Here is a 12,680-nt window from a genome sequence, read left to right as displayed (position 1 = left end):
AGGACATAATACTACATGTTAGGAATTCTATATGATTACTTTTAGAGATCCTATTAGTTTAATTACTTTCACGCTTTCTGATTCATATGAAATTGAAGAAATAAATATCTACCTAGTCTTTACTTTTTGGTCTTCGAATTAAAGTTTTTAAAGGATATGAAAATTTTGGTGAAGAGAAAAACACGGATGTCATATAGCATAAATAAACAAATAGGGATATCTCGATTAAAATTTGCACAAAAATTTCTTGAAATCTAAAAGGGATATTCCAACAGAATAATTAGTACGTAATTGAACCGAAAGTTGCTTAAGATCGACTTTAATGAAATAAATCGACAGTTGATACCTGATAATCGGTGAATTTAATTATATTCAGGCCCTAAATAACCGCCTTTTTGCATAGTTTTAATAATAAAAGTGATAACAAAATGTTCTTATTAGTGCTTTTCATGATTTGCAGGTTATATATGACTAGGGAAGGCTAGGGAGCACTTTTGGTGTCAAAAAAATGAAGAAAGAGAGGCCAACCGTAAAATGTCCCAAGTGAACCACGCAAAAACAGGCTGAAGAATCAGAAAAATGACTCTGCCGCGGTTCCACCGCGACCGCGGCAGAGCCGCGGTGAAGGATGCTCGCGGACAGAAGGAGATTCAGAGGAGCTGTTTGGCCGCGGTTCCACCGCGACCGCGGCAGAACCGCGACAGGCGCGAGAAAAGTGCAGGGACTAAAGTGCAAACACGGGATTTTTAGCCCTAAAACCTATTTTAAACACTAGACTTCGCCAAAGAGAGGCATGTATTGATTTTTATAGTATCTTGGCAAGAAAAACAATTGTGAGAGATCACCCAAAACATATTTCTTCTTTTCTTTGATTTTGATTGCTAGTTTATGATGGATCTTATCTTAGTTTGTTTACCCATAGTTATGAGTAGCTAAATCTTTTGTCTAAGGTTTTGATGGAACCTATTGGGGGATGAACTTCTTGTTTATGTGAATACAAATTGCTAGTTTCAATCTTTATTTATTCAACTATGTTCTTGTTGTAGTTAATTGACAGGATCCTCAATTAGCTGTGCCTATTTAGTGTGCATAACTCGGGAGAGAGTGCATATTTAGGTTATTGTTGAATAACACCACTCCTAAAGTATAAGAGGAATCTATAACTGCGGGTTTAAATGCGGGATTAGGGATAACGAAGCCTTGGGTGCAATCTTAAGTGAACTGTGTTAATTAAAGCTAGCTAGTGTATCTAGGGAGAGTGCAATAGTATATTACTGTGATTACTCGGGAGAGATTTATGGTAAGACGAGCGTTCATGATTGATAGAGAAGTGTTGGTACATTTGTATGAAGCATAAACAGAAGGGATTCCATCAATAGGGGAAATCTTTACCTTAGCTTTATCTCAGCATTGTTACAACCTTAGAGTTTTAGTTTACAGCCTGTTTAATTTACTTGCAATCTTAGTTACTAAAGAAACCATCAACTTGTGATTCAAACATTTGGGAAGCTGGTTCTGAAGAGTTTATTGGGTCTAAAGATTGTGATTGATAGGTTAACTCTCTGTGGGATTCGACTCCGGACTTGTAAACCGGATTATATTTGCAACGACCGCATTGTCCTTTTTATAAGGCATAGTTGGGTGTGATCAAATTTTGGCGCCGTTGCCGGGGAGTTAACGGAATTATCAATTACCATTGATAGAAATACAAAAATTCTTAGTGTAGGCAGTTTCTCTACACCAAATTTTTGATTGAAACTTTTGACGGTTGTTGGCTTGGTTGCACAGGTGTATGCCTAGAAACTCTACCAGGACTAGAGAACTACTTGAAGGACTCTCAGACCCTGAGAAAATATTCAGGGCATTGAACCGTGCCAACAGAAGACTTCAACCACCTCAACAAACAGACAAATTCGAAACTGACATGGGAGACGCAATCGACCCCAACGGAAATGGCAGGCATGAGCAAGTCAACTTGAATGTCAGAGAAGCGGCACCTCTGGTGCCCGAGGGTGCACTGTATGACTGGGCACAACCCACAACTGACAATTTGGCTACTGCCATAGTTGTGCCCGCAATACAAGCTGAGTCGTTCCAGATCACAAATAACATGCTGCACTTGTTTCAAAACAAGGGACTCTTCTCTGGGACACAACTTGAAGATCCTCAGCAACACCTGAAGAACTTCCTGTCAATCTGCAAGACCTAGAGGCAGCCCAATGTCACTCCAGAGGCTATCAGGCTATTATTGTTCCCATTCTCGGTGACAGGAGCTACACAGGTTTGGCTAAACTCACTCCCCATAAATTCTATAGCAACGTGGGATGAGTTATTCAAGCAGTTTCATAACAAGTTTCATCCACCCAACAAAATTGCCCAACAAATTGATGAAATCGTGAGCTTCAAGCAGAAACCGATGGAGACACTGCATGAAACATGGGGCAGGTTCAAAGGAATGTTGGTTATGTGTCCACATCATGGTATTCCAGAACAGATGTTGGGATAACGATTTTATATGGGACTGTCAGATGGGTTGAAGAATATTGTGGATGCCTCAGCTAGTGGGGCATTCCTGAGCAAGACATGGAGTGAAGGTCAGAGTTTACTAGATAAAATGGCACAGAATTCGGGATGGACATCCAGGAATGCACCCATCACTCCAGTGGTGCACTCAGTGCCTTTTGATCCTTCAAATACTATGGCTGAAAATATGGCGACTCTCCTGACACAAATGAGCATCCTCACCAAAAAGGTGGAGGAATCAGGGCAGAAGCAGCAAGTACACATAGTAGATACTACCAATGGGGGCCTGTGCACATCTTGCATTAGTCAGCCAATTGGTAATCCTTGGAATACAGAGCTTGATCATCATCATCAGCACCCTGAAGATATGAACTATGTTGCTAACTATGAGGGTCAGAGACAGGGAAATCAGAACTGGGGTCATCAGACTCAGCAGCAGTACAGACCACCTCAACCACAATATAACGCCAGAAACATGGGAGGTATGAGACCCCCCAACAATATGGCACCGTATCCTAGACCACAGGGGTACAACAATCAGCAGCAAAGGTACCACCCTCCTCAGCAGCAGCATGGTGGAAGACAGGACGATGGGTTTGCTAGACTGGAAGCAATGATGCAGCAGGTTATTGGGTCCACTGCGAAGATAAACGAGAGAATAGATGCACATGACGCAACTATCAAAAATATTGAAGTGCAAGTGGGCCAAATTTCAATGTCTCTGAACAATCGTCCTTAAGGGACGCTACCTGCAGATACCCAAATCAATCCTAAAGATCAGGGCCCGAAGCAGCTGATGGCAGTGAGTCTCCGTAACGACAGGGATCTCGACGAAGAGCAAGAGAGAGCTCGTGACAATATACAGGCTGAGACACTCATTCAAGTACCCATTGAGCTGGATGAATCCACAAGGTTGACAGATATGACAGTCCAGCCTGCTCAGGAAGAAAAGAATACTCAGCAAGAGACCGAGAAAGTTGCTGGAGCAGTTAAAGAGCCGGTAGTGGAGATAGTAGCTGAGAAAGAAAAGTCCCAAGTGATTGGGAAGAAAAGACCTCCTCCACCATTTCCACAGAGGTTAGTCAAGCATCAAAAGGAGGAGCAGTACAAAAAGTTCTTTGAGATGCTCAAGCAAATTCAGGTAAATATTCCATTGATTTAAGCCTTAAAGGAGATGCCTGGATACGCAAAAATGATGAAAGACTTAATGTCCCGGAAATTTGATTTCCAAGACTTGGCTACGGTGACACTTACTCAGACGTGCAGTGTAGTGGTAACTAGACCTGTTGCTGAAAAGCTCTCTGATCCAGGGAGTTTTACTATTCCATGTACAATTGGAAACTTTGCTTTTGCGAAAGCACTCTGTGATTTAGGGGCCAGCATTAATCTTATGCCCCTGGTCATTTACAAGAGGTTGGGCATAGGGAGAGCTAAACCCACCTCTATGTTGCTACAACTGGCTGACAGGACTGTGAAGCGTCCATTTGGGATCCTGGATGATGTACTTATTCAGGTAGGGAAATTCGTGTTCCCTGCAGATTTTGTAATATTGGATTGCAAGGTGGATGAAGAAATTCCTATCATCTTAGGAAAACCTTTCTTGGCCACAGGGAGAGCTCTTATTGATTGTGAGACTGGGGAGCTTAAGATGAGGCTCAATGACGAAGAGATTATATTCAATGTGCAGAAATCTATGAGGCGCCCAAGTGAGTTCGCAAATTTCTCTCTTATTGATGCCGTGGATGTAATCGTACAGTCTGATGATGAAGTGTTGACGATTGAGGATCCCCTCGCTGCATGTTTGATGAATTTGGAGGAAGTGAACGGTGAGTACTTGGCAGAATGGGTGTTGGCATTGGAAGGTAGAGGGTTCTGGGATAAAGAACTAGAGTTTAAGCCCCTACACTTCGGAAAGAGAGAAACTCCTCCAGCTAAGCCATCCATTGAAGAACCACCGAAGCTGGAACTAAAGCCATTGCCAACCCACCTCAGGTATGAATTTCTGGGACCTGACTCCACTCTATCTATTATTATCTCATCTGGTTTGTTAGATGTGCAGGTCCAACAGCTTCTACAGGTATTGAAGGAGTGCAAATCTGCCATTGGGTGGACCATTGTAGACATCAAGGGGATCAGCCCCACTTACTGCAAGCATAAAATTCTGTTGGAAGAAGGGCACAAACCTTCCAGGGAACATCAGAGGAGGCTGAATCCAAATATGAAGGAAGTGGTGAAGAAGGAGGTGATAAAGTGGTTAGATGCGGGAATTATTTTCCCAATCTCTGACAGCAACTGGGTAAGCCCAGTTCAATGTGTGCCTAAGAAGGGTGGCATGACGGTTGTGAAGAATGACAACAATGAACTAATCTCAACGAGAACCATCACAGGCTGGAGAATTTGCATGGATTATCGAAAGTTGAATCTAGCCACCCGGAAAGACCACTTCCCACTTCCCTTCAATGATCAAATGCTGGATAGATTGGCAGGGAGGTCACACTTTTGTTTTCTGGATGGGTACTCAGGGTACAATCAGATCTCCATTGCACCTGAGGACCGAGAGAAGACCTCCTTCACATGCCCTTATGGCATTTATGCCTTCAGGAGGATGCCCTTTGGCCTATGCAATGCACCCGCCACATTCCAACGGTGCATGATGGCCATATTCACTAACATGGTTGAGGATATAATGGAGGTGTTCATGGATGACTTCTCAGTGGTGGGGAGTTCATTTGATGAGTGCCTGGTGAATTTGACGCGTGTGCTGAAACGGTGCATCGAGACTAATCTGGTGCTGAACTGGGAGAAGTGCCATTTCATGGTACAAGAAGGCATAGTCTTGGGGCACCGGGTGTCTAGCAAGGGAATAGCGGTAGATCGAGCAAAGGTTGATGTAATAGCAAAGCTTCCTCCACCAACTTCGGTCAAAGCAATCAGAAGTTTTCTTGGACATGCCGGTTTCTACCGACGGTTCATAAAAGACTTTTCCAAAATCACCAACCCTCTCTGTAAGTTATTAGAGAAAGATCACCCATTTGTGTTTTCTGATGATTGCAGGGTAGCGTTTGAGGAGTTGAAGCAGAAGCTGGTCACAACACCCATCATTATTGCCCCCAACTGGGAGCAACCGTTCGAACTAATGTGTGACGCTAGTGACTACGCAGTGGGGGCAGTGCTGGGCCAGCGGAAGGACAAATTGATGCACCCAATCTACTATGCCAGTCGAACGCTGAGTGGAGCTCAATTGAACTATACGGTGACTGAAAAGGAGATGCTAGCTGTGGTGTTCACATTCGACAAGTTCCGGACCTAGCTGATAGGATCAAAGGTAATTGTATACACTGACCATGCTGCTCTCAGGTACGTAATAGAAAAGAAAGACTCTAAGCCACACCTGATTCGTTGGGTGTTGCTGCTGCAAGAGTTCGATCTTGAAATATGTGACCGTAAAGGAACTAAGAATCAGGTCGCTGATCACCTATCACGACTTGAGGGAGCTGAAAATGCAATTGAAGTAGAGGAAATTCTGGAAACTTTTCCAGACGAGCAACTACTCGCCATCACTCATCAGGAAGCGCCATGGTATGCGGACTTGGCCAATTACCTGGCCAGTGGTATAGTTCCTCACGACCTTTCATCGGTCCAGAGGAAGCGATTTTTTCGTGAAAGCCACTTGTTATTGGGACGAGCCCTATCTCTTTAGAATATGCCTGGATAACATGATCCGGAGATGCGTCTCCGAGAAAGAACAATCTTCTATTTTGCAGGCTTGTCATGCATCGGCTTATGGTGGACACTTTGGAGGGATCAGGACAGCAGCAAAGGTGCTAGAGGCCGGATTTTTCTGGCCGACTGTGTTTAAAGATGCCCACTCATGGGTGAAGGGTTGTAATGAATGTCAACGCACCGGGAACATTTCCCGGCGCCACGAGATGCCCATGAACCCAATTCAGGAGATAGAAGTGTTCGACGTCTGGGGGATTGATTTCATGGGTCCCTTCGTCAGCTCTTATGGTAATAAGTACATCCTTGTTGCCGTAGACTATATGTCCAAGTGGGTGGAAGCTGTAGCATTGCCCACCAACGATGCGAAAGTGGTGGTGGGGTTTCTAAAGAAGAACATATTCACCCGCTTCGGGACACCACGAGCGATTATCAGCGACGGAGGCACTCACTTCTGCAATAGAGCCTTCGAGAAGTTGCTTACAAAATACGATGTGCGCCACAAGGTGGCTACTCCTTACCACCCGCAGACTAGTGGACAGGTTGAGGTATCCAACAGGGAAATCAAGAGTGTGTTAACGAAAACTGTGAACGCTACGAGAACTGATTGGGTGAGGAAGTTAGATGATGCACTCTGGGCCTACAGGACAGCTTTCAAGACACCAATTGGTATGTCACCAAAGAAGTTAGTGTTTGGGAAGGCCTGTCACCTACCTGTAGAACTTGAGCATAGAGCGTGGTGGGTACTGAAACAACTAAATTTAGACATGGAAGCTGCGGGCACGTCAAGAGTCACAGAACTGCATGAGCTTGAGGAGTTCTGGTATCTTGCTTTTGAGAGCACAAGGCTGTACAAAGAGAGAATGAAGAGGCTACACGATCAGAACATCGTTGAGCAGAACTTCAAACCTGGGAACATGGTATTGCTATACAACTCAAGACTGAGGTTGTTCCCAGGTAAGCTGAAGTCACGATGGTCTGGACCATTTCAAGTAGTTGAATTTTTCCCGTCAGGAGCGGTTGAAGTTGCCACTGAGAATGACTCTCGTACATTTAGAGTCAATGGTCATAGATTGAAGTTGTATGTGGGTATGAGCGAGCCTAAGGAAGGGGCTGAACTGCATCTGACTGAACCACAGAGGTCGAGCGAGCCTTAAATGCACTCTTCTTGCGTCGTACAGCGACGTTAAATCAGGCGCTACGTGGGAGGCAACCCGCGAAATTGTTGTAAGTGTAACATAAAAAAAAAACGTCAGAATCAGAGACGCGGTCAGACCGCGGTTCCATCGTGACCGCGGTCAAACCGCGGTACTGACCCTTCTTTGAACCCAGGCCATCGCGGTAAAACCGCGGCCAGGGAGACCTTCTGAACTTGGTCTACCGCGGTCCTATCGCGGCAGATGCAGACGGGGTCCAGGTAAGTTTTTTCGTTTTAATTTTTTTTCTTTTCACCTTTTACCCAAAATACCCCCACCTACCACTAACCCCCAAATTCGCCCAGATTCAGCAAAACACCCCCACTCCCTTCTCTCTAATTTCTCTCCCACTTCTCTCTATCTTCTCTCTTCTCTTTTCATCTTCACATCACTCCATTATCATCCTCCCCTACTATCCACCTTCTTCATCCACTTTCCCTCAACCAAACAAGTAAGTTGCTCTTTCTCTCTCTCTATTTCATCTTCTAACTTAGTATAATTTAGCATAATTGTATTTAGTTTAACCCTAGGTAGGGTTAGTATAACTTTTGTCAATTTTTGCTTTCTTTCATGGTTTTTATTGTTGTATGGTACTGTTGTGAAATTGTTTGGTGTCATAGTGTGTAGGCCTTCATGGTGTTTATGATGTTTTAGCCTAGAAATCATTTTTTTGGGGTGTAGTTGTTATTATGCACCATGTGGGTCGAAATATTGGAGTTTTTGTGATATTATGGGGTGGGTTATACCCACTCCTAATTAGGGGGGTGTTATACTTGGTGATTGGGGGTGTTGTCACTATTTGGTAATATGTGCATGAGTAGTATGGGGTGGTGTAGGCCGAATGTTGTACATAGTTCTGTTGTGAGGCCTCTGTGGAGATTGTAACCTTCCCTACCTTGCTTGTGTGGCTAGTCTGCCAAGAATAACTCAATGGGGATGGTGTTTTGGTGCCATCGGGTGGCGAAGTCTGAGTACCCATCTGACGGACACTAATTAGGATGAATTTGATGGTTATGAATTTTCCTGACTCATTGCAGGTATTATGGCCTGTAAAAAGCAAAAGAGAGGGGCGGGCACATCCCAACAACCGACATATGACGAGTTCAGGTTTGAATCGGAACGAGCGGAGGACGATTTTCATGCCAAGGCTGGTAAGAACTTCATTCATGAGTTGCAAATTGACCGGGCAGACCTCCGCGTGGAACAAGAGGAAATGTATGAAGAAATTTGAAGGTGAGAAATGGAATTCCTCTTTGATGACCCCGGCCCAGCGAACCGGATGATGGTTAGGGAGTTCTACGCGAACTGCCCAGCACATATGCTGCGGGAGGTGACTGTGCGAGGCACAGGGGTAGATGCCTCAATTGAAACTATCCGCCAGGTATTGAGGCTACCCCGGTTCACAGGCGATATTGACTACTACCACGACAGACCAGGTGTCACGTGGGAAGTTATGACTGATGTACTTTGTGCTGGTGGGCGACCACCCTGGATCAAGGACCACATCACCCTGAACTCCAACTCTTTCACGCACTTGGCTAAGTGTTGGTTGACTGTCATCTGCAGCCGGTTCATGCCCTCCAGAAACACCACAGACGTGAACTTCAACAGAGCCCTATTGACTTGGTGCTTCGTGACGAAGAAGGATTTTGATGCAGCACAGGTAATTGGTAAAGAAATGGTCCTGCGGGAACCGCTGCTGTCAAAGGGAATTTACTTCCCTTCCTTGGTGACTGCACTGTGCTTGCGGAGGAGGGTCCCCACTGATCCTGCTGATGGAGCATTGGCACCTGAAGCACCATTCCGAGCTTCACGCATCAGAGTGGGCAGGGGCACATATACAACAATTGTGATAGATGCTGAGGCTGATGACCCAGTTCCTCTTGCACCGTCCAGGAGATCTAATGACAGTGCCGGACCCTCTCGGCACCCCCATACTGGGGCAGGCTTTGCCAGATCTCAGTCTACCAGTCCTATGTTGCGTTCCATGGAGGAAGAGGTCGTGGATCTCCGCACCTCAGTGGATGGCCTACACACACAGATGGATGTCATGTCTTAGAGGCAGGCCCGGTCTGAGAACAAGTTCATGGCCTGGTTTCGTGCTTTGGAGAGAGCTTGCCATGTCGACCCCAGCACAGTCTCCGACTCTGATTGAGTCTCAGGGAAGTCTTCTTACCCTTCTGCTCTTTACTTTTGTGATATGACATAGGGACATGCCATGATTTTAAGTGTGGGGTGGGAGACTTGCTCTAGTTATATGTGTACTGTACATAGATATTGTGTGTGTTGTAGCATGAAATTAATGTTGTTGTATATAATTGACTGTAATTATATTAGGAGTCTGACTTGGCCCAACGACGGACACTTGTCGACGGGTCTCTTGAGGGTCCAAGTCGGATATATTTATTAAAAAAAATAAAAAAATTTAAAGGTAGATGACTCTTCCTGAGGACGGACCACTGGGACAGAACTCTTGAGGGAAGTAGTCCATGAAGATTTTTTTTATTTTATTTATTTTTCTTTTTAGGCAGTGTAATAAGTCCCCCTTGGTTTTTCTTTTGGCCACGGTTCTTTTCCAAGGGTTTTTCTTGAACCGGGTTAGGTAGATTTTTCTTTTGTAGTTAAGACTAAGATGGGTAAAGGCTAGAATGCTACCTCTGATGTACACACCTGCAACCAACTAAAATGAACTTGAGAGTGTGACGTCTAGGCTCAGTTGTGGACTTGTAAATCTATGCCTTAATTTTGCACATCTTGCTTTGCTTGAACGCTCGTATGAGTGTGCTGATAGACTGATCCCGAACGAGTTACATGTGTGTATGAGATTTTTCTTGCATTCTGTGCGTGCGTGCGATACCTAGAACTTGCCCTGTGTGTTTGCAAAGCAAAATAGAAGCTGTTGGGTTTTAGAGATGATTGAGGCATTTCTTTGTGTAAGCCTACATATAATGGTGAATCCACCTGTCTATATTGCCATAGTTAACCCCTTTGAGCCTGAAGCCTGTTCTATGATAACCCTATAATGACCTATATCCCTGTGTTGAATAGCTGATTGTTTGAACCTATACCTCCGAAAAGCACTTGAATCACTAAAGAACATACAAAAGTCAAAGTGTGGGGTGGTAGGGAGTTAGCGAAAAAACAATGGGGAATCAGGAATGAATTATTTGAATGGTGCACTGGTACCTTAAAAAAAAAAAAAGAAGCCAGTTGCACCTAAAGGAAAGTAGGGGTCACTTGTGAAACAAAAATGTGGAGGAATGATTAGGCTGAGCAGGGAAATTGAGATAAAAGGAAGTGTGTATTAAAAGTGCTTAGGGAGGTTAGTCACTACATCCAAATGTATCCTACCCATCCCTTAGCCTACATTACAACCAAATAAAGACCTCTTGATCTTTGACTAAAACAGCTCGATTAGTAGAGTACTACACTAGGGGCAAGCTTATGGTGTGTCTGTGCGGCATGTGAATGTTCTTTGCTGAGAGTGAGTGAATTCTTTCTATCTTTAGTTCCTTGTGTTTGAATTTTATGCGTGTGGAACTTCTCTCAGACTTTTGATGTGAGGGAATGTGACTCGGGAAGGAAAAGTAAGTCTTTACCTCTGTTAGAGTAACTAGAGTGAGCGCAAGTGTGTCATGGCAGTAGAGTCTGCATCTGGGGTATGACCGGCACATTGCTTAGGTTGTTCCGTCAAAATGGTGGGTGTGACATATTTGGGGTAAAGCATCAAACGGTTAGGCTTTTAAGTGTGGTTTAGCTTGCTCGAGGACGAGCAAGGGTTTAAGTGTGGGGTGTTGATAATAGGTGAATTTAACTATATTCAGGCCCTAAATAACCGCCTTCTTGCATAGTTTTAATAATAAAAGTGATAACAAAATGCTCTTATTAGTGCTTTTCATGATTTGCAGGTTATATATGACTAGGGAAGGCTAGGGAGCACTTTTGGAGTCAAAAAAATGAAGAAAGAGAGGCCAACCGTGAAATGTCCCAAGTGAACCACGCAAAAACAGGTTGAAGAATCAGAAAAATGACTCTGCCGCGGTTCCACCGCGACCGCGGCAGAACCGCGGTGCGGTTCCACCGTGACCGCGGTAGAACCGCGGCAGGCGCGAGAAAAGTGTAGGGACTAAAGTGTAAACACGGGATTTTTAGCCCTAAAACCTATTTTAAACACTAGACTTCGCCCAAGAGAGGCATGTATTGATTTTTAGAGTATCTTGGCAAGAAAAACAATTGTGAGAGATCACCCAAAACATCTTTCTTCTTTTATTTGATTTTGATTGCTAGTTTATGATGGATCTTATCTTAGTTTGTTTACCCATTGTTATGAGTAGCTAAATCTTTTGTCTAAGGTTTTGATGGAACCTATTGGGGGATGAACTTCTTGTTTATGTGAATACAAATTGCTAGTTTCAATCTTTATTTATTCAACTATGTTCTTGTTGTAGTTAATTGACAGGATCCTCAATTAGCTGTGCCTATTTAGTGTGCATAACTCGGGAGAGAGTGCATATTTAGGTTATTGTTGAATAACACCACTCCTAAAGTATAAGAGGAATCTATAACTGCGGGTTTAAAGGCGGGATTAGGGATAACGAAGTCTTGGGTGCAATCTTAAGTGAACTGTGTTAATTAAAGCTAGCTAGTGTATCTCGGGAGAGTGCAATAGTATATTACTGTGATTACTCGGGAGAGATTTATGGTAAGACGAGCGTTCATGATTGATAGAGAAGTGTTGGTACATTTGTATGAAGCATAAACAGAAGGGATTCCATCAATAGGGGAAATCTTTACCTTAGCTTTATCTCATCATTGTTTACAACCTTAGAGTTTTAGTTTACAGCTTGTTTAATTTACTTGCAATCTTAGTTACTAAAGAAACCATCAACTTGTGATTCAAACATTTGGGAAGCTGGTTCTGAAGAGTTTAGTGGGTCTAAAGATTGTGATTGATAGGTTAACTCTCTATGGGATTCGACTCCGGACTTGTAAACCGGATTATATTTGCAACGACCGCATTGTCCTTTTTATAAGGCATAGTTGGGCGTGATCAATACCCACTAACTGACTAAATACAATTATATATCATAATATCATTGATAATTATAGCAATCTCTCTCAGATACTTCACTTATGGTTTGAATATTATAATTATCTTTCCTAACTCAATTTCTCTATGTACGTTATTTATTTTAACATAATGAAAAATAAAGTTTCAATACTAAAATTAATATTCTATAA

At 43.5% G+C, this 12,680-nt stretch overlaps 1 protein-coding gene across 1 annotated transcript; it reads left to right on the top strand.

Moving 5' to 3' along the window:
- Window positions 1-3,319: 3,319 nt before the first annotated feature.
- LOC142165263 (uncharacterized) lies at window positions 3,320-8,670 on the top strand. The gene is made up of 7 exons (XM_075223856.1): window positions 3,320-3,664; window positions 3,782-4,036; window positions 4,085-4,686; window positions 5,578-5,820; window positions 5,881-6,102; window positions 6,332-7,332; window positions 8,477-8,670. The coding sequence occupies exons 1-7, from the start codon at window positions 3,320-3,322 to the stop codon at window positions 8,668-8,670; spliced, it is 2,862 nt and encodes a 953-aa protein (XP_075079957.1).
- Window positions 8,671-12,680: the final 4,010 nt, after the last annotated feature.

Source organism: Nicotiana tabacum, chromosome 10, assembly GCF_000715075.1.
Source record: "Nicotiana tabacum cultivar K326 chromosome 10, ASM71507v2, whole genome shotgun sequence".
Classification (NCBI taxonomy): domain Eukaryota; kingdom Viridiplantae; phylum Streptophyta; class Magnoliopsida; order Solanales; family Solanaceae; genus Nicotiana; species Nicotiana tabacum.
Note: the sequence above shows the minus strand (reverse complement) of the source record. Positions and strands in the feature narration are given on the sequence as shown.

What these genes read in the sequence shown, in the direction of transcription:
- LOC142165263 (XM_075223856.1), top strand. Translation starts at nt 3,320, where the DNA reads ATGGCAGTGAGTCTCCGTAACGACAGGGATCTCGACGAAGAGCAAGAG. An exon ending in AGATGCTCAAGCAAATTCAG is followed by an intron (nt 3,665 to 3,781) that starts GTAAATATTCCA and finishes ACACTTACTCAG; the next exon opens with ACGTGCAGTGTAGTGGTAAC. An exon ending in GTGGTGTTCACATTCGACAA is followed by an intron (nt 5,821 to 5,880) that starts GTTCCGGACCTA and finishes TGCTGCTCTCAG; the next exon opens with GTACGTAATAGAAAAGAAAG.